Source organism: Hevea brasiliensis, chromosome 4 (assembly GCF_030052815.1).
Source record: "Hevea brasiliensis isolate MT/VB/25A 57/8 chromosome 4, ASM3005281v1, whole genome shotgun sequence".
In the NCBI taxonomy this organism is placed as follows: domain Eukaryota; kingdom Viridiplantae; phylum Streptophyta; class Magnoliopsida; order Malpighiales; family Euphorbiaceae; genus Hevea; species Hevea brasiliensis.
Window position 1 is genome coordinate 5,470,281 of NC_079496.1, and position 26,579 is coordinate 5,496,859.

General features: G+C 34.6%; 3 protein-coding genes and 1 non-coding gene across 9 annotated transcripts; 1 reads left to right on the forward strand and 3 right to left on the reverse strand.

Moving 5' to 3' along the window:
• Nucleotides 1-390: 390 nt before the first annotated feature.
• Nucleotides 391-517, reverse strand: LOC131179790 (U11 spliceosomal RNA). Its single transcript, XR_009148676.1, has one exon. It is a non-coding gene; the product is annotated as a U11 spliceosomal RNA (small nuclear RNA).
• Nucleotides 518-1,054: 537 nt separating this feature from the next.
• LOC110633267 (actin-related protein 9) lies at nt 1,055-21,724 on the reverse strand. 6 transcript variants are annotated; one of them, XM_058145165.1, is made up of 21 exons: nt 21,473-21,724; nt 21,297-21,369; nt 21,049-21,158; nt 20,901-20,960; nt 20,705-20,770; nt 19,902-20,004; nt 18,074-18,303; nt 17,656-17,776; nt 15,839-15,903; nt 13,516-13,605; nt 13,301-13,351; nt 10,734-10,865; nt 9,679-9,768; nt 9,514-9,584; nt 9,203-9,402; nt 9,081-9,124; nt 8,960-9,009; nt 3,476-3,521; nt 2,838-2,888; nt 1,504-1,696; nt 1,055-1,402 (listed from the first exon to the last, which is right to left on the reverse strand). In XM_058145165.1, exons 1-20 carry the CDS (start codon nt 21,473-21,475, stop codon nt 1,553-1,555), a joined length of 1,800 nt encoding a protein of 599 aa, XP_058001148.1. In that variant the 5' UTR covers nt 21,476-21,724; the 3' UTR covers nt 1,055-1,402; nt 1,504-1,552. The 6 variants fall into 6 exon arrangements, with proteins under 6 accessions (XP_058001148.1, XP_058001145.1, XP_021637476.2 ...); XM_058145162.1 differs by having other exon boundaries at nt 1,055-1,424; nt 21,473-21,694; XM_021781784.2 differs by having other exon boundaries at nt 18,074-18,288; nt 21,473-21,691.
• LOC131179149 (uncharacterized) lies at nt 3,738-4,919 on the forward strand. The gene is made up of 2 exons (XM_058145166.1): nt 3,738-4,304; nt 4,573-4,919. Exons 1-2 carry the CDS (start codon nt 4,068-4,070, stop codon nt 4,693-4,695), a joined length of 360 nt encoding a protein of 119 aa, XP_058001149.1. The 5' UTR covers nt 3,738-4,067; the 3' UTR covers nt 4,696-4,919.
• Nucleotides 21,725-23,291: 1,567 nt separating the features above from the next.
• LOC110633275 (uncharacterized) lies at nt 23,292-25,874 on the reverse strand. The gene is made up of 5 exons (XM_021781793.2): nt 25,539-25,874; nt 24,176-24,290; nt 23,999-24,088; nt 23,760-23,858; nt 23,292-23,656 (listed from the first exon to the last, which is right to left on the reverse strand). Exons 1-5 carry the CDS (start codon nt 25,607-25,609, stop codon nt 23,555-23,557), a joined length of 477 nt encoding a protein of 158 aa, XP_021637485.2. The 5' UTR covers nt 25,610-25,874; the 3' UTR covers nt 23,292-23,554.
• Between the last annotated feature and the right edge of the window lie 705 nt (nt 25,875-26,579).

Consider the following 26,579-nt stretch of genomic DNA (forward strand, 5'->3'; position numbering starts at 1 on the left):
ATGATAAAGTGTAGTCAAATTGTTAGATATGATTAATAATTTTTTTTTATGAAGTATGTTGATGTTATTATTATAATGAAGTATAATTATTGATTTTTTTTTTTTTTTGCTTATTTTGCTAAGGAAAAAGTACATCGATGATTTGGGTGGATATTATTATTATTTAACAAGTTTAATTTTATTATTATTTATGGATTTGTTACCATATAATAAAAGTACAATTTATAAAATAAGGGTTCCACTCGTTCTCTTACCAAAAATATAAAATAAATTCATTTTTCCCTTTATTTTCTCCTTATCCAATAGAAAGAAAATTATTTTCTCTCTTTTATTTTCCAAACAGAACAGATTGTGAATGACAAACTAGGATTAGGAAAATTGTAAGTTGTTAGGAGGGTCGGCCGCGCAAGCCAACCCTTTTAAGTCCCATAAATTTTGTCGGCCATATGTCTTGATTGCCATACGGCACCCACCAAATGAGGGCGAGTGTGGCATAATTAGCCAACCGACCCTTTTAAATTCTAAAACTGTTTTGCAAGCTGATTATATAAGAAACACTTCTCACTGTCTCTCTTCCTGCTTTTCGATGTGGGACTCCCTTTTCATACATCTTAATTATCAGAAGATGCAGGCAACGCTGGAATGTGCCAGTTGGCTTTCCTTAATTGGGTGGCAAATATGAAGGCAAAGTACGTTTATACAAATTGGAATACTGTTTGCTCAAGCTATAAAAATCAACGAGAAAGAAAAACTACGGCAGATGAAATTGCCTTTCTTCCTTCCTTTAAGAGCATGAGATTCTTGAACGCTTTATTGGTTTTCCTTCCCAGGAAGAAAGCTTAAAGTTTATGTTTCTTTCCTATCTCCATGCAAGTTTCTAATCAATTGCAGCGGTAGAAAAGATCTTGTACATCACAACAATCTCCTAATGTTTTCAATGTTAAGGTTGTCAAGTATGAAATCACTAGTTCATACTTCACGGCCGACAATCCTGTTCATGTCTTATAGGTTCCTGCATCATGCCTTCATACTGCGGATTATGGTCAGAGTAAAATTATAATCAATTCTCCAGATCATCTTGCAGGTTAAAAATTCACACTCAAGTTCTATAGCTGCGGCACAAAAGAAAAAAAAAAAGCAGCAGGAAATGGAAGCTGATTTGCCGTACAACTATAATGGAAGCTTCACAAATTTGATAGTATCTTTTGCAACTAGGATCAATTAAGCTCAGAAATTTGGTCTTCTACAACAAGAATATGAACAGAATTTGCCATTTAGCAGCTGCACAAATAAAAAGCCAAACAGTTGCTTCATCTCCTCGAGTATAATATGCAAGTCTCCAAGCACATGTTTGTGAATGCCACTAACGGAATATTAACACGCTTTCAGCATTCTAAATCACCTGTCCAAAAGAAACATAGAGACTTCCAAACAATCATGTATGCTTGGCCAAATCAACTTTTACAAATGTTAAGGCTTCAGTTAAATTAGACTTTACATTACCCTGAAAGTTGCTAATTCTAAATTGAGGCCGCATTACTTCCAGTCTCCTTTAGGAATTTATATAACACATCGCTTGTGCTTGAAGATAGTAAGAGTCCTTATATTTTCTCCCACTCCCTACGTGAATCCCATTGCGAATCCAATCCTCCCTGTGTATCCAAGCATCCCGACCAAAATCAAGAATTCCAAGAATCTGACATCAACAACACAGGTGGCATGAAATGCCATGTTATCCATCAACTAATAGTATGCTGTTGTCAGAATCAGCAACACAATTGAAACACATGAAGATTCTAATTTCTAACCTACAGACTACAGTAACATTGCCCAGTTGACCCAAGAATAAAATGCCAGAAAATTAATGCATTTTGGTAAAATGTAATGAAGTATTCACTCAATAGAACTCTGAAGTCTGAACTACAAATTATGCCTCTTTTGTTACATACCAAACATGCACTTCTCTTATTCTTATGACGTACATCACAATAAAATAAAAAAAGATACAATGCTATACATATATCAGATACAGGGAATAGCCGATGAACTGATGTCGAATGTATTAGCGATACTTTTATCGAAAAATGAGAGAATGTTCAAATAAAAAAACAAAGAAAGCATTCTGGTGTGAAAACGGGAGCAAAAAAAATAAATTTGAGGCAAGTTTCGATGGGCAGTAAACGGAGCTACGATTTTTAATTATTTTTTTTTTGCTCCAACAGTCCCAGGTCAACTTGGACTCCCTGTTTAGCAAGCTACAGCAGCAATAATTGTTCCAGAATTAATTTTGCTGCTTTTCCTATTCTATTTAGGACTCAATCATGTTTCCTGCTTAGGCTAAGACTATTTAATTTCCTACTTTATCTTTATCTTCCTAATGTATTTGGCTTTAGTTTAAGTTCCTATTTAGTAGAGCTATTTCCCTATTAGGATTGGGAATCTAAAACTCTATAAATACTCCCAAAGCTATGTATTTCAGATTCAGATTTTAATCAATTTCTCTTTCTCACGTGTGTGTGTGTGTGTGTGTGTGTGAAGCTATGTATTTCAGATTCAGATTTTAATCAATTTCTCTCTCACGTGTGTGTGTGTGTGTGTGTGTGATTTATCTAGCTTCGCTGCGTCATGAGCATCGCAAGCTGACTGAACCTATCTATAAAATATAGAAGATGTACCAAATTTCGCGCACAAATATTGAGACATTTTTTTCTTTGCCTTCTCCAAAGTAGAACACTTTTCATATAAAATATTTATGTCATAAAGACCAAACAAGCATAAGAAACTAGTCACAGGATAAATGAAAAGATGTAAACATAAGTAGTGAGTGCTAGACTTACAGCTCCGCCTTTCCAGGACACGAAGGTTGGATTTGTTCTTGACTGCAGAACCTATTTATGAAGGCCAGGTGATATCAATGTCAGGTATCCACAACTTAAAATGCAAATAAATTAACACAAAATATACAAGTAATATCACAGTACGTTTAAAATCCTTCATGCGCATGAGACCAACAATATTTGTGTACCATAAGCATGATAAAATCATATTTCTGCAAGTAAAATAAAAACTCTAAAGAAGTTGACTTGTCTATTGTAATATTAATTTACCATACAATAATAACCATTAGTTATTAAATAAAGATGAACTCATTTGTGAACCAGTCAACTAAATACTGCAAATAAATTAGAACTCCTTGGAATCTTTTGTGATAAAAAAATCTATAAAATTAAAAAGAACTATAGTATAAAATCTATAATCTGTAGACATGGAGTCATGGACACAACCATTGATGTCAAAATTTGTGTCCATATATTTAGCAACTAAATAAACTAAATGATTTATCAATATTTTTCTAATAATTAATGAGGTAAGATGCTTTGTTTTCTTTGCAACTATTACCTTTAGTTTATATAAGGAAATCAAAGACATAAACAGTAGGCTGACCCAAAAGATGAAAAATATATTGTAAACTAACCTCAACTGTATCAATTGCTTCATTTGAAGGGATTGCATGTAAAACTCTGCAACAAGAAAGGAGACGTGAATAAGGGCAAAGCCAGTTGTTAAGCTTTAGTTAATGAGAAATGAATCAATCTGTTATGGAAAGTCAATTACTATATTATTTTTCTGTATATTTTGTATTCTGTATTCCTATTTAGGATTTCTTATTTAGGATTTCTTCCTAATTAGTAAAACACAATTATAGGAATCAATTATATATATATACCCATGTACAGATTAATTGAAATCAATAAGAATCATCTCTTTCTATATGGTATCAGAGCAGGTCATCAATCTAGGGTGACTATTTGTTCTCACTACCCAGCTCAGGAGAGACCTTGGTCGCCGACCGGCCATTTCAACCCCGATCAACATTGCCGGCGTCGTCTCAACCCCCTCATTCCACCACCGTGTGCTGTTGCCTGATCCAGTATAACCATTAAAGGACTTCTGAGGTTTGGCTCTCAGATCCTATTTCGGTATTTGCTTGATTTGTGATTTTGGGTTATTTTGCTGCTATAAGCACTTTGGATTAGCGTTTCGGTTAGTTTTCTTTGTCTCAACAAATGGCAGACAATAAGAATATTATTTCTGATGTGATTCCGGTGATGACTAAGATCACGGAACACAAACTTAATGGTTCGAATTACCTGGAGTGGAGTAAGACTGTTAGGGTCTATTTGCGTAGTATTGATAAGGATGATCACCTTACTCAAGATCCACCCACTGATGATACACGACAAACTTGGCTAAGGGAGGATGCTCGATTGTTTTTGCAGCTTCGGAACTCGATTCATAGTGAGGTAATTAGTTTAATTAATCACTGTGAATTTGTTAAGGAATTGATGGATTACTTAGATTTTCTGTATTCTGGTAAAGGGAATATCTCCCGCATTTATGATGTTTGTAAGGCATTTTACCGTGCTGAAAAAGAGGATAAGTCTCTCACGGCTTATTTTATGGATTTTAAACGGGTATATGAGAAACTTAATGTATTGTTGCCTTTTAGTCCTGATGTGAAAGTTCAGCAGGCCCAACGGGAGCAACTGGCTGTTATTAGTTTTCTTGCAGGCCTTCCTTCAGAGTATGAGACTGCTAAATCTCAGATTCTCTCCAGTACTGAGATTTCCTCTTTGCATGAAACGTTCACACGGGTCCTTCGTACAGAGAGTACTCAATCTTCACAATCTGTAAGTAGTGCTCTTATTAGCCGTAATCCAAATGGACAACAGGGTAATAGAAGAGGAAGTAGAGGAGGAATTACAGGCAACAGAAGTAATCAGCGTAATGGAGAGGCTAGTTCTAATCAGGACTCAAGAGGAGTCATTTGTTATTATTGCCATGAGCATGGCCATACAAAATATAATTGTCCGCAACTTCAGAGAAAAAATCAGCGATCACAGATGGCAAATATGGCGTGAGAGAATTCTCTGATATCTTCCTCCGAGAAAACTATTTTGGTATCTGCAGAGGATTTTGCACAATTTTCCCAAGATCGGGCATCTCTAAAGCCTACGGTTCCTCTCACATCGCGATCACGAGTCGTAAATCTACTACATGCCTTTTGTCTTCCTCATCCAAATGGGTTATAGATTCTCAGTGCGATGGATCACATGACAGTAATTCTAGTCTTCTATCCGCTTTTCACCTAATCTCACTTCCTCTCTGTTACTTTAGTGATGGTTCTACTTCTTGTGTCATGGGTTCGAATCGCGAACCCGACTTCGACAATTTCTTTGTCTTCTGTTTTGTATTTACCAAAATTCACTTTTAATATACTAACTGTTAGTAAACTTACTAGTAACATAAATTGTTATGTTTCCATTTTCTGACGGTGTTTGTTTGAGGATCTTACGACGGCAGATTATTGGTATAGGGCGAGAGTCAGGTTATCTCTACATTATGGAAAATCATTTACCGAGGTCACTTGTTTGCTCTAGTACCTTTAACACCTCTTGAAGCTCATTGTAGATTGGGTCATCCTTCTTTGTCTACCATGAAGAAGCTGTGTCCTCAATTTCAGTCTTTATCAGTACTAGAATGTGAGTCGTGTCAGTTTGCAAAACATCATCGTTTGCCTTCTGTGTCTAGAGTCAATAAACGGGCTTCATCTCCTTTTGAGGTAGTTCATTCTGATGTTTGGGGTCCTTGTTCTGTTACATCTAAAATTGGATTTCGTTATTTTGTTACATTTGTTGATGATTACTCTCGTGTTACCTGGTTATATTTAATGAAAAATCGTTCTGAGTTGTTTTCTATCTTTTGTGCCTTTTGTAATGAAATCAAAATTCAATTTAATATTTCTGTGCGCATATTAAGAAGTGACAATGCCAAAGAATACTTTTCAGCACAATTTCAGCCTTATATGACACAAAATGGCATTCTTTATCAGTCTTCCTGTGTGGATACCCCATCCCAAAATGGCGTGGCCGAAAGAAAAAATCGTCATCTTCTTGAGGTAACTTGTGCTCTTCTTTTTCAGATGAAAGTACCTAAACACTTTTGGGCGGATGCAGTTTCCACGGCATGTTTTTTGATTAATCGTATGCCGTCTTCTGTCCTTAATGGGGATATTCCTTATACTACTTTGTTTCCTACAAAATCTTTGTTCCCTATTGAACCCCGTATTTTTTGTTGTACCTGTTTTGTGCGTGATGTTCGTCCACAGGTTACTAAATTGGATCCAAAATCTCTCAAATGTGTCTTCCTTGGGTACTCCCGGCTCCAAAAAGGGTACCGTTGTTTCTCTCCTACTCTTAATCGTTATCTTGTTTCTGCAGATGTCACATTTTTTGAGTCCACTCCATTTTTTCCTCCATCATCTGTGTATGAGAGTCAGGGAGAGGAGGATGATCTCTTAATATATACTGTCCAACCAATGTCTAGTACTCTCCCACAGCCTGTTCCTTCTGTCTCTAGACCTACTCGACCTCCCGTTGTTCATGTTTATTCCAGGAGATTGGAGATTCCTGACTCAGATCCTCCACCAGCTACTTCGTTGGGAGATCCTGTACCTCATACTGATCATGATTCTGATCTAGACTTACCCATTGCTCTTCGTAAAGGTAAACGTTCATGTACTTACCCTATCTCTTCTTTTGTTTCTTATAATCAATTGTCTTCTTGTTCTCGGTGTTTTGTTACTTCTTTAGACTCTGTTACTATCCCTAATACTGTTAATGAGGCACTGTCTCATCCTGGCTGGTGTGATGCTATGAAAGAGGAAATGGAGGCTTTAGATGCTAATGGTACATGGGAACTATTGCCTTTACCCACTGGTAAGAAAGCTATTGGTTGTAAATGGGTATATACAGTAAAGGTAAATCCTGATGGTTCTGTGGCTAGGTTAAAAGCACGCCTTGTAGCAAAAGGATATGCTCAGACATATGGGGTTGATTACTCTGATACTTTTTCTCCTGTAGCTAAACTTACTTCTATTCGCTTGTTTATCTCTTTAGCAGCTACATATGATTGGCCCATCACTTGGATATCAAGAATGCTTTCCTTCATGGTGATCTTCAGGAGGAGGTGTATATGGAGCAACCACCTGGGTTTGTTGCTCAGGGGGAGTTGGGTAAAGTTTGTAGGCTTCGAAAGTCTCTTTATGGCTTGAAACAAAGTCCTAGGACATGGTTTGGGAGATTCAGTGAAGCAGTACAGGAATTTGGTATGCAAAAGAGTAAGTGTGATCACTCAGTATTTTATAGGCAATCTGAGGCTGGTCTAATTCTCTTGGTAGTCTATGTGGATGACATTGTCATCACTGGGAGTGACTCACAGTATTTCATCTCTTAAAACCTTCCTCCAAACTCGGTTTGGACCAAAGACTTGGGATTGTTAAAGTATTTCTTAGGTATCAAAGTTATGAGAAGTAAGAAGGGTATTTACTTGTCTCAAAGAAAATATGTCCTCGATCTATTGAAAGAGACAGGAAAATTAGTTGCTAAGCCTTGTAGCGCACCAATGACTCCACCTTTACAAATCATAGCGGGGATAGTGAGTTGTTTGAAAATCCAGAGATACAGAGATTGGTAGGAAAATTGAACTACCTTACGATCACTCGTCCCGACATTGCTTATCTTTGTTAGTGTGGTAAGTCGGTTTATGTCTTCCCCAAGCTGTTGCTCATTGGGAAGCCTTGGAACAAATCTTGTGATATCTGAAGTGCACTCAAAGAAGAGGTTTGCTATATGGTTATAATGGGCATTTTAAAGTTGAATGTTTTTCAGATGCCGACTGGGCTGGATCTAAGGTTGACAGGAGGTCAACTACTGGATATTGCGTTTTTATTGGAGGAAATTTGGTGTCTTGGAGAAGCAAGAAGCAGAGTGTAGTTTCTCGATCTAGTGCTGAATCCGAATACAGAGCCATGGCACAATCAGTATGTGAGGTAATGTGGATACTTCAATTACTAGATGAGACAGGTTTTAAGACCTCCCTGCCTGTGAAATTGTGGTGTGATAATCAAGCTGCTCTTCATATTGCTTCTAATCCGGTGTTTCATGAGCGAACCAAACATATTGAGATTGATTGTCACTTTATTCGTGAAAAGATTCAACAACAGATCATTTCAACAGGACACATCAAAACTGGAGAGCAGTTAGGAAATATTTTCACAAAAGCTCTGAATGGAGCTAGGATTGACTACATTTGTAACAAGTTGGGCATGATTAACATCTATGCTCCAACTTGAGGGGGAGTGTTATGGAAAGTCAATCACTATGTTATGGAAAGTCAATCACTATATTATTTTTCTGTATATTTTGTATTCTGTATTCCTATTTAGGATTTCTTATTTAGGATTTCTTCCTAATTAGTAGAACACAATTATAGGAATCAATTGTATATATATACCCATGTACAGATTAATTGAAATCAATAAGAATCATCTCTTTCTACACAATCCATACTCCATAGTATTGTAAGCAGCATCTGATTGAAATCCTTTCTTAACAATTGTTTTAGAAGATGGACATTCCAAAATATCAATTTTGTGTGCCCAGGCCCTTCCCCCTTCCTTTGTTTCTGACTTAATTTTCATCCATTTCTGATTATAACGAAAACCAAAGAAAAGACAAAAAAAAATGGAGAATCCCCCTGGAATTTGAATTCCAAAGTAAGAGTTTTCATCTAATATTTGGAGACTATTGAATTATCTAATCTCATTTGTTAACTACATTCCATCAATGTTAAATTGGTTCAGAAAAGTATGTGACATATGATGCTGGCAAATGAATTTTTCTTTTTCTTTTTTTTTGGGTGGGTGGGACTTGGTAACAAGAGTTTTCCCAATTATCAAGCAGAATTCAAGCCAAAGGAATAATAAGTGCCTGATGTAATGTTTTTCCCCTTATTGGACTTATTCTGGGCAATCTTGAAGCATGTTGTACAAAGTTCACAGTCACAGCAGCACTCAAACAATTACATGCTCTACTTCTACAATCAAATCGAAACCAACCTCTCCTCCACCACAGGAGTAAGACCAGGTGTCAAAGCCACTCCACCAATCTAGAAAAAAAAACCTGTCAATCTTTCAATCGACAAGAAATTTAAGAACATACAATCTCATGCAGACTTACCAATTGTATGCTACAAAATAATTTTCTCTTGAGGTCTATACGACCTGTCAAAAGAAAACCAAATCATATGAAGTAATCAAACAGTTCAAAGCAAGACAGTAGAAGAATTATGTGAATCTTACCTGTTGAAAGAATGCTGCTGGTGATAGCCTCTGCAAGACCAACCTTTTCTTCTTTGTTAGGCCTAGAAGGGAAAACTGGATAGCTATCCCACATGGATAATCCAACATTAATGCCAGGAAATAGACCATCAGGCATATCAGGTCTTCTAGGATATTCTATATGCCATGTATCTTCCAACATATCCTCATAATCATGGAACCTGGTGACATATAGTATCAAATGCAGTAAAGACTAAATACTAGTTACTATTGTTTCATTTCACCGATCAAGGAAAGAAAGCTTGCGTAGAGGAAAAATACTGAATTCCTACCAAGATCGGGGTGGTGGAGAATATACTTCTGGAACCAACAGCATTGGGTAGAACAGACCCATAGGTGGTACCTGTTTGAAAGAACCATCAACAATATGATTCTGCTCAGCTAAACATTCTTTAAGAAGAGAATAATTTAGACAATTTTCATCATAACAGACATACATTAAGAGCAGTTAGCCTAGTCTTATGGGATCCAGCTGGTACACCCTCCTCATAGGAGTGAACTACAGCTACAGCATCAACCTCTCCCTCCTGTACAAAAATAAATTACAGAAAAAGTGAGACACAGTTCAAAGAGTTTCTATCAGTAACATGACTCATTTGAGGGATCACTATCCAGTACAATTGTAAAGGTCTTAAATCATCATGATCAACATGCATGTATGGGTTTTGGTAGTGGCTCTAACAGTTTTGGTGCAGATATATCTTGCTCTTAGGAAGAGGAGTCTTTGTCTTATCATCTGTCATGCTGCTGAACTTATAGTAAATTTTTGAGCCTACTTCTCTTATGAAAAGTAAGTTGCCAGTCCATAAATAATAAATTCATTAAACAGTTGGTTTGTGCTTTGGAACATTTTAATATTGTTTAAATAAGCTTCTAGCACGTGTATCTTTGAAGTTTATATGATGTATTTCACTCTGCATTACATTTTTTTCCCACCATCAAATCATGAGAAATGTAAAAGTTGAAATTGATGATTGCTACCTTCATATGATAGTTATGTAATCAGTTGAGCATCTGTTTCAATATAACAAGCATGGCTTTTCCTTCTAAACATTAGATCCTGTAATTTCAGGTCATAATCAATACCATTTTTTTCCTAATGGCAATCACATAACATCATCATTTTTTATAGCTGTAAGTCCAACCATGCACTAATTTTTTTCAGTTACTTCATTTTCCTAAAGTTATTTACTGAAACTTCTATTAGTATTACATCATAAACCATATATCCTTTATCAAAATTATGTGCATGGTACGAATGCATTAATTTCCATGTTGTTGCGGATACTTATTTCCATTCTAATTAACAAGGTATGGGCTGCCAAGTGCCAAATATTTCTGGGAGGTCCAGGCATGAAACAAAGAATTCTCTTCTGAAGGTTGCCATGGACACAAAATAAGTTTATAGAAGAACTCTAATCAGCTTTCTGCAGTGTAATCAATTCAAAGAAAGAGATTATGAAAAAAAGGAAAAAAAGGAAAAAAAGTTCACCTTGATCTCACAATAGGACTCCCGTAGTCTGTTGAGCATCAGCAGATCAATAGGCTTTGTCAAAATGTCAGTTCGAATTTGGGGCCATGTCTGATGATGCCTTTGAGTCCAGAGTAGGCATCTGGATATATCCTGAAGAAGCATAACAATTTAACTAGTCCATTCAAACTATTACCAACACGAAAAGAAGTTCAAGCAAAATTTCCTAAAGATAAGATAGTAAGAAAAAGAATATGTCCACGTCACAAATAGAGAACTTGAATAATAACAATAATAAATGAAAAATAAAAGAAAAACTTAATGCAAATGCTTAACATTATAGTTAATGATATTTTCATTTTTTTATAGGAACATGAAGCAAAATTATTCTGAATAGACCTCTTCCACCTAGCAGGTAAGTTAATGGCACCATTAGTTCAAACAATGAGCATTCAATTAATTCAGCATCATCAAGTAAGAGAGAATCCCTTAGATTTTCTTGAGGGCAAGACTATTTTCCTTCTCCTTTGTTTGGGTAAATTCTTAAGCATCAATTTAACACAGTTGTCCAAATCAATCTCAAGAGGGAAAACTAGTATTTACATTCTATTTGTGGCAAGCCAGAAATGCATGATTATTATTTTTTCTTTGATTTTGCCAAAAATAATTTTTACATCAGCAATACAATAGCATGAGATCAACCATTACAAAGAAAGACTTCAAAGTTAAATAACAACTATTAACAGCAGAACGGTTCTTATCAGCAGAAACTGTGTAAGCAAATGGCAAAAAGGGAAATTTTAAGGTTACAGGACATTGCAAATTTCAACAAAAATGCACCCTCACCATGTAATAAATTTGATCATGCAGGTTATAGCTGATTCAAGAACAATGTGGAAGTCATTAAGAATAAGCACAAAATATCATAGTAAGCAAATTCCGAAAGTTTAATTCTGCCTGCCTAATGAAACATTGTACCATGGATTTAAATCGCGATCGTGGCCACGTGCAGTCACAATTGCGGGTAACGGAAACAGGCTTGTAATAGCCATAATGTAACGGTAACATACTATTGCTATGCAAAATTTTTGGAAAAAAAATTTGAAAAAGTTCATAACATGAATAGATATTTCAAAATATAATTAAAACTAAGATATACACCTGAATAATAAGTGTAAATACATCAAATAAAATATTAAATCCATCATTCTTAGATATCATTAGCATTAATAAAACCAAAATAACTCATCTATGAAGTTCTTGATTATCTTGATATTGATTTTGAGAGCTTTGATCATCAAACATTAATAAAGCTTAAAACTTTCTTTGATATTATTTTCCAATTACTTATGTATTTACAAAAAAATAATTCGAAAAATACTTAAAAATTGGAAAAAGAAGATAATAACCTATAGATCGGGCAAACCAATGCTTCACACTATAAATTTCATAAACAACCTAGTATAAACCATAATTTTCTTCAACAAATGAGCACAAACACCAAAAACAAAGAATAACTCACCCCATAGTTATTAAAGGCTCAAGACGCACTAAGGCGCTAAGGAGTCCTAGAGCCTAGGCGCAAGGTGCAAGGCTCAGGCGCAAGGCGCAAGCGAGATGAGACACAAAAGTAAAAAATTTAAAAAGTTCATAAAAATCAAATAAATGTGAAGCTTTACTTTTTTTTCCTTTGGCATATATCTTTAATTGGGTTTGCTAGTTTGAGTTTAAGTGGTTGTCCTTTTTGCCAATGAAAGTGCTCGCTAAAGATAGAAATAAAGAAAGCATGCATTTCTAGAATCTTGTGCCGGGAACAAAAGCGCACACCTAGGCGCATAAGGCGCTAAGGTTCGAGCCTTGTGAGCCTTGAGCCTGAGGCGCGCCTTTAATAACTATGACTCACCCTTTGCAAAATATGGACGTAGAAGTGTGATTAATTGCTTTCCTTCACTTCAAATAAACCTCCACTAATTGATGATCTTAGCTCAAGAAATGAAGATTTATAGGAGATGAAAAATTTGAGATGGAAAGTTGAGAGAAACAAAAGAGGAATCCTAGAAACTAGAAAGAAATAAGCTCTATGCCCCTCTGCTCCAAAATAAAAAGGCACATGAGCAACGGCCATTACTCATTACTTAATCTCCATTAAAATTACGTAATGGACGCAACAGCTGCTACACCTACAAAATTTTAACCTCTGTTATTTCATGTATACAACGGTAAAGGCCCCCTTCAAAATTGTATTTAACAGCCATTACATTACATTCCATTATCAACTATGCTTTCCACCCTGCCATGGGTAATTTAGAATCAGGTAAATTAGTTTATTCCATTTGTTATTTCATGTTATAGTTCTCAATCAAAGGGTCCATTTTATCTTCTGCTACACATTTTATAAAATTTTTTATTGACAATATGTAAAATTCATGAACATAAATGTTTGGTTTTTGAGGAAAACATTAAAAAAAAAAAAAAAATCCATTAGGCAATAGATGAATTTAAGTTGCAGCAATTTCCTTGCATAATGAAGCTCAGAAACAGGTTCAGTGGCTTAGTAATGAATTGAAATATGTAAACAGAATCCATACCTCTCCACCAAAGGGCAAATTCTTTTCTGTATTGGGTATAGCTACTCCATCCTGAAAATCAAGTGGAAATTAGTCATTTCTCATAAGAGTTGCTTTGGCATATGTATTTTGAGCATTGTCATGTTCTAATTATGACACTAGTAGATATAACAAGAACCTCATGCAAAGTCTGGATGGTTTACAGTAGTCGAAATTGACTATATAACTGCAATTACCTCAATGCAAGTGACAGATGTCACCTGAGCACCAATATTTACAATGCATGCCATTGATAACCCATTCCCAAAAACTGCAGCAAGGCCTTCCTGTGGCAATCATATCAGAAAATGATCATCATATAACAGGCGCATATACGATGAAATGAAGCAGATCAATAAAGAAGACAGCCTACAGCAGTGAATGAGGAAAATTAATATTGCATCATTCTCACACGTAATATGCATTGGTATTTCTGTTATTACTCTCAAACTAAGGATGAAACAGACTGAAACTGGAAAACAATAATAGACATATAAATGCAAGCAAAACAATTACATGCATGGGCATGGGTATAGTATGGATCGAAGTGAAAAGTTCAATGCCAGGAAATGACAATATATCTTAAAATACTACGTATATTCAGAAGGAAAATTCAGATTATGTTATATGATAAGAATTGTTGGCTGCTTTTAGGGGAAAAAAGTGAATAAGTTTCTTGTTTTCCACAAAGGAGGCATTTCTATTTGCAAAATTTCATTTAATTGTTAGTTATTTTTCAACAAAATTAATTACAACAATAAATTTTTAAAGAAATTTAGTGGTTTTTTTTTTTTTGGCCAAAGGCTTAATTTAGCCCTTTAACTATTTGGGGAGTGAGCTTTAGCCCCTGAATTGTAATTGAGCTCAATTAAGCCCATCATCCATTTAAATTTGCACAATTGAACCCAAAATCCCCAAATTAAGTCATGTGGCTGGCACATGATATAAATTGACGTTAGTTTTGTCCATGCCATCCAATTGCAAACGAGCCTGGGAGAAAAAATCCCCAGATAGATTTCCATTCCTTCTTCCTTCACCACCACCACCTCCAACAACAACATGACCTCCTCCTCCTAAGTCTTCCTTTTTCTTTGGCTCCAAATTGCATTTGAAAATATTCATTGTATGATGTGCTTAGTGGAGACCTTTATCAAAGACTGACAGGAAAGAATTGATTGTTTTGTGTGAAGGAGACCATCCCTTGTATGACTAAAAAGGTTGAGCGGGCCTTGAGGTGGATCGACGGCTCAGAGACTTTTCATGGACAGGCTGACTGCCCTTGCCTGTGTGGAGGGGATGGGATTATCATTCTCAAACGAGTTTAAACTCTTGAGATGATGAGGGCTTGCTCTGCGATTTTGTGTGTTTGCTATATTGGTTGTTGAGAAGTTGAGCAAGTAGAAATAAAAGGGATAATGCGAGATACTCTGAATATTGAGAGGAAGTATGCAACTCACTTCCCTGTGCTTTAGCGGGAATGAACAGAGAGTTGATGAGCCATGTATTGAATTCATGGCTGATAAGTTGTTGGGTTTGTTGCATATCTCAGAGTGGATATTTATAATTTTGCAATATGCGATTAAAAATATTTCATTCCTTTGATTTGCTTGCTTACAATTTCCTTTTTGTGATGCTTATAATTTTGCAGTAGGCTGTAGGTATTCACAATTTTCTCTTTGTGATGGTTAGTTGCTTGAGAAAGGAGAAGAAAAGGGTTGAACTCTTCTCTCTGTAAATAATTGACAAGCATCAGTTATGTGTGTGCCATGCTTCAGCCAATTTAACAAACAGCATGCGATACACAAATACTAACTCTGTTATTAATTGGACCCAATCGCTTAATGTCATAGTTGGAGCCTGAAGGGCATAATTGGACCCAGTTATAATTGAGGGGTATAATTTGGATGAAAATCATTAAAATGCAAGAGATTGAGGGCAATAAATAAAAAAGCTCAAAATATGGAGGGGTTTCAAAACATGATATGGTTAAAAAGGTCTCCATTGATTTTTGTTTTTCTTTTAAGAACTTCTGATTAGTAAATTAATATCTAAGTGCTTCCAAATTCAATTTATATAACAAACCATCAAACTTGCTGCAAAATCACAACAATTTGTACATGGGCAGCTATTCTATTGTCAGCATTGGTGGAAAGGACGGTTAAGTTAAAGAGTTACTGAAAGGAGTTTATTAGTCAAATGTCATTCAAAATAAGAATTGATGACTGTAGAATGACTACATTTTGAGAGAAACAAAAAATAATTTGATATACAGAGGGGGGAAAATAAAATAAAAAGAGCCCACCCATTTTATTTGCATTGTGCCAGGACCAAAGGGAATACTAGAAATACGCAGGTAATTTTAAAAACCGTTTGATGCTTCGGTAAATCAAACTTTCTTCACCATACAACCACATTCAGATGTTGGCATAAAAAAATAATAATAAAATAAAAATCAGCTGCTGAATCATTAAAGGGAAAAAAAGAGAGAGAGAAAGCAACACAAAGGAAGAGGCTTCAAACCTGGTGTACTACTGCTGAGCTAAAGCACAAATCTCGTAGCACTATGGATATCATTTCTTTTATTTCTGCTCATGACAAGTAACAAAAGAAAATACAAAATTCACCAACTTATATGCCAGACTAAATGTTTCCCTCAAATTGTATAAAGCAACAAGATAACCAAACAAATCCATGAACAGTTTACCAAACAAGCATAGGAGCATTAATGACATCGCAATATGTGAGGAAGGAAAAGAAAAACACAAGATAGATATTCCAAATTTTTATATTCTTGCTTGGTCCTATGCATAAATAAAACCCTTGAAGAATGCATGGTGCATCAGCCACAATACAATGTTAATTTATATGCAACCACCACAAATACAAAGTTACAAATTAGACAATAATTCTTTCTTCTTTTTGTATCTTTTTTTTTTCTTGCTTTTTCCCCATCTTTTTGGTGCAGGAAAGTCTTGAGCTCAGATTAAAGGTGCAGCTTCAATAGATTTCAATGTGGTGCCATCAAAGGCTTAAGGGTCAAGGCACATATTATCGTGTTTGAAAATTTTCGTAGTTTTAACAAATTCCTCAAATGTACCCTTGACATATGCAGGGTGCATCATCAATGTTAATTTATATGCCTCCACAAATTACACATCAATTCTTTCTCCTTCTTCTGTCTTTTTTTTTTTTTTTGGCCTCTCTTTCTTCCCTCCCTCCTCCCCCACCACCCCCCCCCCCCTCGCCTTCTCTTTTTTTTCTTTTTTGTGCAGGAAAGTCTTGAACTCAGATTTAAAGGAGCAGTTTAATAGATTTCCAGGCGGTTAGTGGCAGAACTACTCACGTGTTGGAGGGGCCCAAAATTTTTTAAGAGTAAAATTTCGCGCATAAAATTTAATATATATATTTTTTAAAAAATTACTGTTCCCCCTATAAAAAACTTTTAAAATTAAAGTTTTTGCTAAAAATTTTAGTGTATTTTTACTACTTGCCCTTTCAATATTTTTATATTTTTCTTGGCCTTTGCACTTTTTGTGTAAATTTTATTTATATTTTCTATATTATTTAATTTTGATCTCTTAATATTTTACTTTTACTTTAGTCTCTATATTTCTATGAAAATTTCATATAGTTTCTTTTTAATATTTGTTTCCTCCCCTCTCCCTAACTTAATGTGCTCTACTTGTCTAACTGAAGCCTCCGTATGACTACACTTCACACGACCAAACCATCTCAATCTCCCTTCTCTCAACTTATCCTCAATTGGTACCACTCCTACCTTTTCTCTAATACTCTCATTACGGGCTTTATCTAGGCTAGTATGGCCACTCATCCATCTTAACATTCTCATCTTCGCAACTCTTATCTTAGAAACACACGACTCCTTCAATGCTCAACATTCACAATCATATAACATGGTCGGTCGTATGACTGTACGTTAAAATTTTCATTTCAACTTATTGGGAATGTTGTGATCACGTAAAACTCCCGTGACATTTCTCCACTTTAATTATCCGACTTTAATCCTATGACTAACATCCTTCACACATCCCCCATCTACTTGAAGGATTGAGCCGAGATATTTAAAGTGATTACTTTGGGGCAGTACCACTCCATCCAAACTAACTCCTTTCCTATCACCGGTTTGGCCTTCACTGAACTTGCAATGCATGTATTCTGTTTTCGTTCTACTTAACTCAAAACTCTTTGACTCTAGAGTACTTCTCCAAAGCTCTAGCTTTCTATTGACTCCTTCTCGCATCTCATCTATCAGAACTATATCTGCAAACATCATGCACCAATAATTTATATAGACAATACTATCAAAATATACTTACCACGATCGTCGAATGTTTCTGGCAAAACAAGTATGGCAGCATACATGCTTCTTTCAGATTGAGGGATATGCAGTTTCTTTACCAAAATCCAATCCCAAATAGTATGAAGGTCCTCAAGCACCTAAGAAATAAGAAAATAATTATATACAATCATAAATGTTTGCTAAAACTTTAGAACATAACAGAATCAATTTTATGCCTGATCCATATCATGATGATGAGGCAATTTCTAAAAAGATATTAACAGTAAATTTTTCAGAATCAAAACAAATGCAGTAACACCATATGTGCTATGGTAAACTAAGAGGAGAACTGCTATACCTTTCTCCTCCAAGTGGAAAGATACAAATTGAAATTATCGATGAGTAGTAGTTGCAATATATGTGTTATGCATAAGTTAAATAAATAAGAACCACACCTGCTGCATGGGATAATGTTGTGAAATGTTCAAGTGTCCTCTGCGAATAGGTCGGTGTAAGCAATAGGGCTCTGTGGGGGGTATTCTTAGTGCTTCCTCACCACAAATGAAACCTCTGTATTTATGCCCACTTGTAGTAGGCTCCTGAGCATCTGTACTTTCATGCTTCTCCGAGGCCTCACCAATATGACTTTCAATTGTTGGTCTTTCTGCACCTGGAATATGCATCAATTAGTGATACAACAATAATTCCAAAGTAAAATCCATAATTGGAAATCTCAAAGAATCAGTTAAGTAAATATGTAGCAGATCAAAATGACTGCATTCTGGGAAAAAAGCATAAAGAACACAGAATTACAATATACCCATCAAAAGCAACCATTTTAAAGCCAACACTATCACAGTCACTGAAGATCTCTCTTTTTAAGGGATGTTATATATTCAGCTTAACTTTGTTTCACCCTGTCAGACAATGTGAATGACCCCTGGTTTGCTCACAGCATGGGAGATGGACCCCATGTTTAGTCATACCGTGGCCAACAATTGATGTCAGCTAGTGTACAACAAACTATCTAAAACTAGTCTGCCATTCTGCCTACTCATCAAACATACCCATCAGTAATGTGCAAGATCCTGCACTACACAAAACATGTACTGCAATGTACTTCCACTTTGCTTAAATTACCCACATTACAAAATCTTACAATGAATATAGAAAATGTTAAGAAAAGCACAAATGGTTAACAAATACTTCCATATTTTCCTCAACTTGAATATTCAGACCCTAATCTAGGCCATCCCCTGCCCCAACAATGCAACACATTAATGTAAATCCTAACTGATTAAACAATTAACAGAGTATCAAAGCTATCATCAACTTGAATGCTGGACAATTTAGATCACAAAAAATTAACTGGGCAATAACACTAGATGAAAACATTCTTACATTTAAAATTTTGGAGGAATTAGAAACCAAAAGAGTGACATAAGAATTTCAAGATGGATGTATCTAAAACCCATATAAATTAAAAGCCAATTTCTAGTAATAACCAACTAAAATTCGTCAAATTAAGATTCAAATTAAGAATCAAAATCTTCATTTTGTGAATTGAGAATCAAATTGAATCATAAGATTCAACAAAAACTCTAAAAATTAATTAAAAATGATATATGTGTTAAAAAAATAAGTAAAAAAATACGTCACAATAACATATTTTGATAAATATAGAATTATCATTTAGCTAATTAGAAGTATGCTGCATAATAAAACAATATATTCTTATTATGTTACATAGTTTCATGTTATAAATTATAAATTTGTAGTCAATGATTATCATTGTGCATGTGTTGAAACTCTCATTTAAATTTGATCATATAATTAAATAATAAAAAAGGATAGTGGGTTAAATTAAAAGGTCAAGATATATTAATATAAAATGTCATAATTTGACAACTATAATCAGAGGAGTAAATTAAAAAAAATTGAAAAAGAAAAAGGAAAGGGAAAAGAATGGCTAGTGGAAGAATGATAGTTAGCAGAAGGTTTTATGTGCACTTCTTATAGTAAAAATAAAGTGAAATCTTAAATTTTGAATCTATAGGGTCTAACAACCCTTTAGAAAAAGAATCGACTGAATCGGACGATTCGTATTGATTCACTTGATTCATTGTCGATTCGTCAGATTCGGTCAAGATTCAGGTACATTTGCGATTCACCCCATATATTCAAATCGCTGGGATGGAGAATTGAATCAAATCAAATCATATAGAATTGAGAATCGTAAGATTCTAACAATAGTGAGCAAGAGTAAAAATTTTGTCTTATTACCTGATGCCAAAGAAGAGTTGGTTTCTTGCTCATATACGTTAGCCCATGTAAAAGCTACATCCTTCCTGCCACTCTGTGTATTATATCCATCAACACGTCCTGTCTGCAGAATAACCTTGATGGTTTTACAATTATAGACAATTACAAACCAGTAACCAAGCTGCAATATGTACTCCCTCGTCCCTTTAACTTGTAGCTCCTACAATAGTTGTTCTAAGATTTGACTAAAAATGCATGTTTAGCCTTTTAGGCCAGAAGTGACTACTAAAAGAAAAGGGTGGCAAGGGAAAAAAATATCACCAAACGAACAAAAGGGCCATGGATACTTTCTATACTAGGGAAACCTGGCATAGACCAAGAAGCCAACAAACAAAAATCAGGTATGAGGTTTAAACTGTAAAAGTCAGGCTTCAATAGAGAATGAATTTCAAAATGTAGACTCACAAGAGAATGAGAAAATGTTAAGTAAAGACTTGGCAAACAATAAAGAAAGCATATAAAATTATGCTTTAAGAGGATATAGTATTGAAGCACAAAGCGTAGGTTCAAACATAGTGCATCAACAGTTCCTTCCTGTCCATAGATAGGGGTTCTCACCGAGGCACCATATCCAACACGAGTGACAAACAAAGAATTGCTTACAAATTTCAATAATCCATTTAAGCACACATGTTGAATGCTTTCATACTATAATTACAACAACAAACAAGAAGCATTTTTTTCTAATCCTACCCGCTGCCATGGAAAAAGGAAAATCTAAATTAGCATGAAAAGGAAATGTAGAAATAATCATTTTGGCATACCTTGCGCGGAAAAGAACTGTTGGCAACCTCTTCATCCAGAAAAGGGATCTTCAGCAATGAAGCAATCTTCAAGGCACGGGGAAGGAGGAAAGGAAGTAAAAAGAAACAAAATTCATAAGCAATCAAACGTTTATTCTACAAAATAGTTTTGAACAAACATCTAGATAATGAACAAGATGCAAATTAAATGACCCACTATATCATATGCCTTCTCACGATCCATGTGCTGAGCTGTTGTGACCTGAATATTTAGCATCTGGAGGAGAGGAGGAAAAAGCAGTAAAAATCCAAGAAAAGTTTGGAAAAAACTATTTAAAAAAAAAAAAAAAAAGAAACTATTAAACCTGATCTTTAACATAAAGTTTGGGCAATTGATTGGTATAGCGAGCAATGCAGTGAGGGATATTAAAGGGAGTGTCCTGCTGTGCAAGGCCGATCCTGACATTTGCAGACCCTGAGCATCACCGCCAAAATAGAAAAAAAAAATTCCATTTTCATTGTTTTTGCTTGTTTTCTGAAAATTCTGATTGGTAAAATTATATAAGCTAGGATATAAACGAAGTAGTAGAGCTAATAGTGGTAGCAATATTACCAGGGTTGATGACAACCAGATTGGAGCCTCGCTCCGCCAGGAGTTGTGAAGGCACCACCGTCTTCAAGTAATCCTGCAGGAAACAAAAATTTTAAAAAAACAAAAAGAATAATAGTAGCTCAAATTGAGAGGAGAAAGAGAGAAAATGTTGTTGAGGAAGTGGCGGTGTTATATACCATGGCGGTGAAGCAGAGCTCCGAGTGGAAGTTGCTAGCTCTGGCCACTGAATAACGTTTTCCCTTCCGCTCCTGTTTTCTTCTACTTCTCTTCCGCGATCTTGTACAGAATTTATTGAAGTGAAATGAAACGATGTCGTAGCTTTCTTCCTCAATAACCTCAATGGAAACAATCCCTAAGTTAAGATTTTGAGCCAAATGACAATAATCGAAGAAATTGAAGATTTTTTTTTCTTTTTTTTTTTTAACAAGCTAGCATATTAATGTGATTAATTCTTTTTCTTAGATGGTGATATTTATAATTTTTTTAGCAATATTTGCACTTATTTATATTTAAATTTCACATTTAAATTTTTAATTTATTTAGTTTTGTTTCCTTTTAATAAATAGTATCGATTTTTATTTTTAATAATATTGTATTATATTTCTTATTATTATCTTAAATTAATAATAAAAAATTAATAAAAAAATATTATAATCAATCAAATAACATATCCATTGATTTTCTTCCACTTTTAAAAGTGAAAAAAAAAGAGCGAAAATTCTAAGTATATTTATCTATTTCTAGATTTATCATGAACAATAAATATCCCCATTATTTAAAAAATTATATTAAAGAGTGATAATCGATAAAAAAAATAATTAATAAAAAAATTAAATAATTTACACAGGTGAATGTAACAAATATACATTTGAATATTATATATATAAATATAATAATGCAATTTATTTCAAATATACATTAAAAAATTAGCTTCTCTTACACACACACACACATATATATATATATATATATATATATATATATATATATATATATATATATATATATATTAACATAATAATAATATTTTAATATTAAAATTATAAATAACATAGAATTATATTAGGATTAAAATCTAAAAAGAAAACTTTTTTATTCACTTTATTCTGATTAAATTAAAAAAATTTAAATTTAACGCTTCTCTTACACATATATATATTAACATAATAATAATATTTTAATATTAAAATTATAAATAACATAGAATTATATTAGGATTAAAATCTGAAAAGAAAACTTTTTTATTCACTTTATTCTGATTAAATTAAAAAAATTTAACGCTTAAAAGATTGAAGAGCTGTATAATTTATGGTTAAAATTTTTTTATAACCAATTACCATAATGTAATAATCAATAACCAAGTTCAAATTAAATGATTTTTTTATTTGAAACTAAAATTTTTAATTATGAATTTGCCTGCTAAACTTTTTTCTTTAGATGAAATTTGCCTCATTTTTTTAACCTACTTTCTTTATCAAAGTTTGCTTAATGTTACTAATTCTGCGCTTTAGGCATTACACCACTTGCCATTGACACTGAACACAAATTAACAAAAAGCATGCTCATCCCCGTTTCCATTTTTGTTGTTTCAAGTGAACTCGATAACAGTTCCAAAACACATCGATATAGAGAAAAACAAAACGAAGTGGCAACGAAAAATTTTGCAATCTTATGCTCGTTGCCAGGCGTTTTCTAATCGGTCCTTCCGACAGTGATTTTCCCCTTCGTAATTTTAGCATCTGTATGAGTATTTTCATTTTCCAGGTCCCAAGACAATCACCATGCACTCAGGCGCCTCTTCTCTTGCTTCTACTGCATATATCAAACTTATCACTTCTCAGACTCTATAAATTCGCATGGGATCCGTACCCATTAGGCTTCACTGCCGGAGGGGTATTAAAATACACAGGGGATGTGATGCTAATGGGTTGCCAATAGATCACGAAAATTTAATCTATGATCCCTTATCACAAATCAAAACAGAAGTTTCACCAATTCATGAAAATCATAAAATTCTTGCTCAAACAGAAATTCTACTGGACAAAATGAAATGTATACTGTGGCCATTCAGGCTGTGAAATGATAATACATGGACTATCAGTCTTAACAACCCCAGGAAGAAAGAACCACAAATTTGGGTTGTCGCATAAATAGCTTCAGAACCATCTATAAATATGATATGTGCAGCCAGTTGACACCCAGTAAAATTTAAGCACCTGCAATGATAATCCATTCTTTAAAGTTGCTTCTTCACACACTTAACCCACTTTTGCCTTGGGGGCCTTCTTCTTGATTAGTCTCTTTGGAATCAAGTTTTTCATCCCTATGAAGAAGAGCAATGCACCGAAAAGTGCAACACTCTGCCAAAAAGATCATAAAACAAATAAATGAGATTTACATGCGCAAATGCCTAAAAAAATTGAATAGGACGCTGAGCTAAACTCTCACAAGTTCAAAACAAACCTGCAAGAATTCATTCAAGAGAATGAAGTACTCAGCCTCATCCTGACGATAATTGTAGAAGTCATACAGGAGCGGAGAGGTAATTGCCAAGTGGAGAAGCTAAAGCAAATAAATAATTAGTCCATTACTTCATTAATTATCATACGAATCCATGTCAGCTGGTATGAGAAAGTTAGCAGTAACTTCTTAACATTCTAAAGGCAGATCATATCAAGAGCCAGAAGAAAGGAAATACTAACCAGGAGATAAGCACCAAATGAGGTGCCAAATACAAAGAGAAAACCTCCAAGACCCTTTAGGACAATAATGCCCGCAACAATACTTGTAGGCTGTATAAAAATACAATCAAATTAGGAAACAAACACACAAATCAAGATGGAATGCTAAAAAAATAAAATTTGCAAGGGAGTTCTCACATCAATATCCGGCAACTGCACACCCAATTTGGAAAAAATGTGTTTCTTAACAATAGCAAGCTTGGGTATCAACTCCCTTGCGGCAGGGCCACCATCCTCTCCAAATTCATTGAACCTAAACATAAATGAGTAACGCCAACACAGTGTTATCCACTTTTTATTCTGGAATTGCCGGCATGTAAAAGTAAGATGGCACATCAACACATAATTAGCTGGATTTATTCAATAAATGACACAAAGAACATCAATATTTCACGCCAAGCCTGCATCTACATTTAATTGAGAAAATGCTGCATGCTAACATCTAAATACTGAACCTCAAAAGAAATAATAGGCAAGCCATCAGAAGCTGCTAAGCTTTGGTGTTCAAGATAAATCATCATTGCACACCATGTTGCCCATCTTAAGACACATCAGAAAAACCAGTGTTAGTAGGAGAATCTGGCTTCATGTTACACAAGGGCTAATAAGAGCATTTATTTCCTTCTTTCAACACTAGAACAAAAGTTATCTTAGGCAATTCATTAAATTGTGTGATTTAACTTCATATTAAACACACACCCAGTGCCTGCTTATGCACACTTACACACATGGAGAAGAGTTTACTATACCAAATCATAAATTAAAAAAAAAAAAAATAGAAAGTGTGGTATTTGATAACTTCAAATAATTAGACCATTGATGAATTAGCAAAGATAAAAGAAAAGTTCAATTGACATCTATTCCAGTCTTAGTGATGTAAAACTGCATAACTCAAGCCTTGGTTACATTTATATCTACTATTTAGTAAAACATAAAACCACAAACGTTGAATTTCCTCAACCTAAAAGGAATGGTGCTTGAACCTCACATTCATACATAAATCACTCCGAAAGCGACTGCTAAAATTTTCCTCGTGCATACAGAAGAAGAAAAACCCCATTTCCTCCTTTTTGCTCAACACTGTTTTCATTCCATTGGCAAAAAAAAAAAATTGTATAACTAAAGAGTTTACCCAATGAAGAAATAACAATACAGGCATGTGCACAGATAAATCTAATTCTATGGCGTAAACATCTACAACCAAAACCAATATACACAAGAATGAGCACACAAAATCCATTATAAAATTGCCAAGAGCAAACCTATCATCAAATCTCTCAAACGTCACAACTTCTATCTTAAAAAAGAACAAACAAGCAAAGACAACAACACAGAATTAACAGGTTGCAGTGATCTAAAAAGTAAATCCTATTAGAAAAACACGCGAATCCTTAGTGCTAAATAAGAAAAGGAAACAAGCTAAGATTGAATAGATCTATGGAACCAGACACATAAAAATTTTAAAAATAAATAAAAATAAAAAAGGGAAGTTGTAAAATACATTTGCCAAGCGGAGAGGATGAAAAGGGAAGCGAAGAGGACTCTGCCGAGAAAAGAGAAGAACCCCATCATTCGCTGTGGAGGCGGAGCTTTTCAAATCTGGGTCTCGGGCTCTCTCTCCTCTATCGAGACAAAGGCTCAAGTTAATTCGCTCGCTCGGTGAAGGCTCGAGAATCGAAGGCAGAAGCAAAGGAGGGAGTGGCTGGTTGGCCGTTCAGTCTTTATGAGTCGATACATTCCTGTCGAATTATAAGGGCATAAAGGGAATATTATCGGATTAGAAGGCCACGCAAATTAAATTTTAACTTTAATTAAGAGATCAAATCATATGTAAACAAGCTTATTATTTATATTTTATATGAAAATATTTTATAATTTTCTCTTTAATTAATTGTACTAATTTGCATCCGATTGAGGTGCTACGTAATGGGTCTCCGATTTCGAATTAATTACCGTCTACCCACCACTCCTCCTGCAGCAGAAAACGGAATTCGTAGATCCCCCAACACTGATTACGAATTGATTCCAGATCAAATCCGAGTGAATTAAACATGACTAACTATTGTCGTTGATCATAGTGGTGATTAAATATAGTGGTTAAATTTGGTGAACTTAAGGGATATGGCATTCAAATCTTGCCAGTTTTTCTGGCTAGCTATATATCAATGTCACAATCAACGTGGAATCAATAGTTGCTAAATTTGGTTGGCGTGCTACTTTATTTAAATCGATTGGACAATGAATTTTCAAACAAATCCTGCAAGTCGATTAAGGGCATTGATTAATCAGAGATAGAAACAGTTGTGCATAGACACAATTGTTTAAAGATTAGTACATAATTAGATATCATTACCTGATGAATTTAATTCTTACTAGTTACTATTAATTAAATAACATTACCGAGGCTGCTCACACAATTGCCAATTCCATTAATTCTCACTATTCTGGTTTTGGTCCAAGCAATTTCTAAACGAGTTTGATTTATTATATGTTGTTGTATCGTTGGAATACAACAACAGCCACAGCCGCAGCAACACCCACA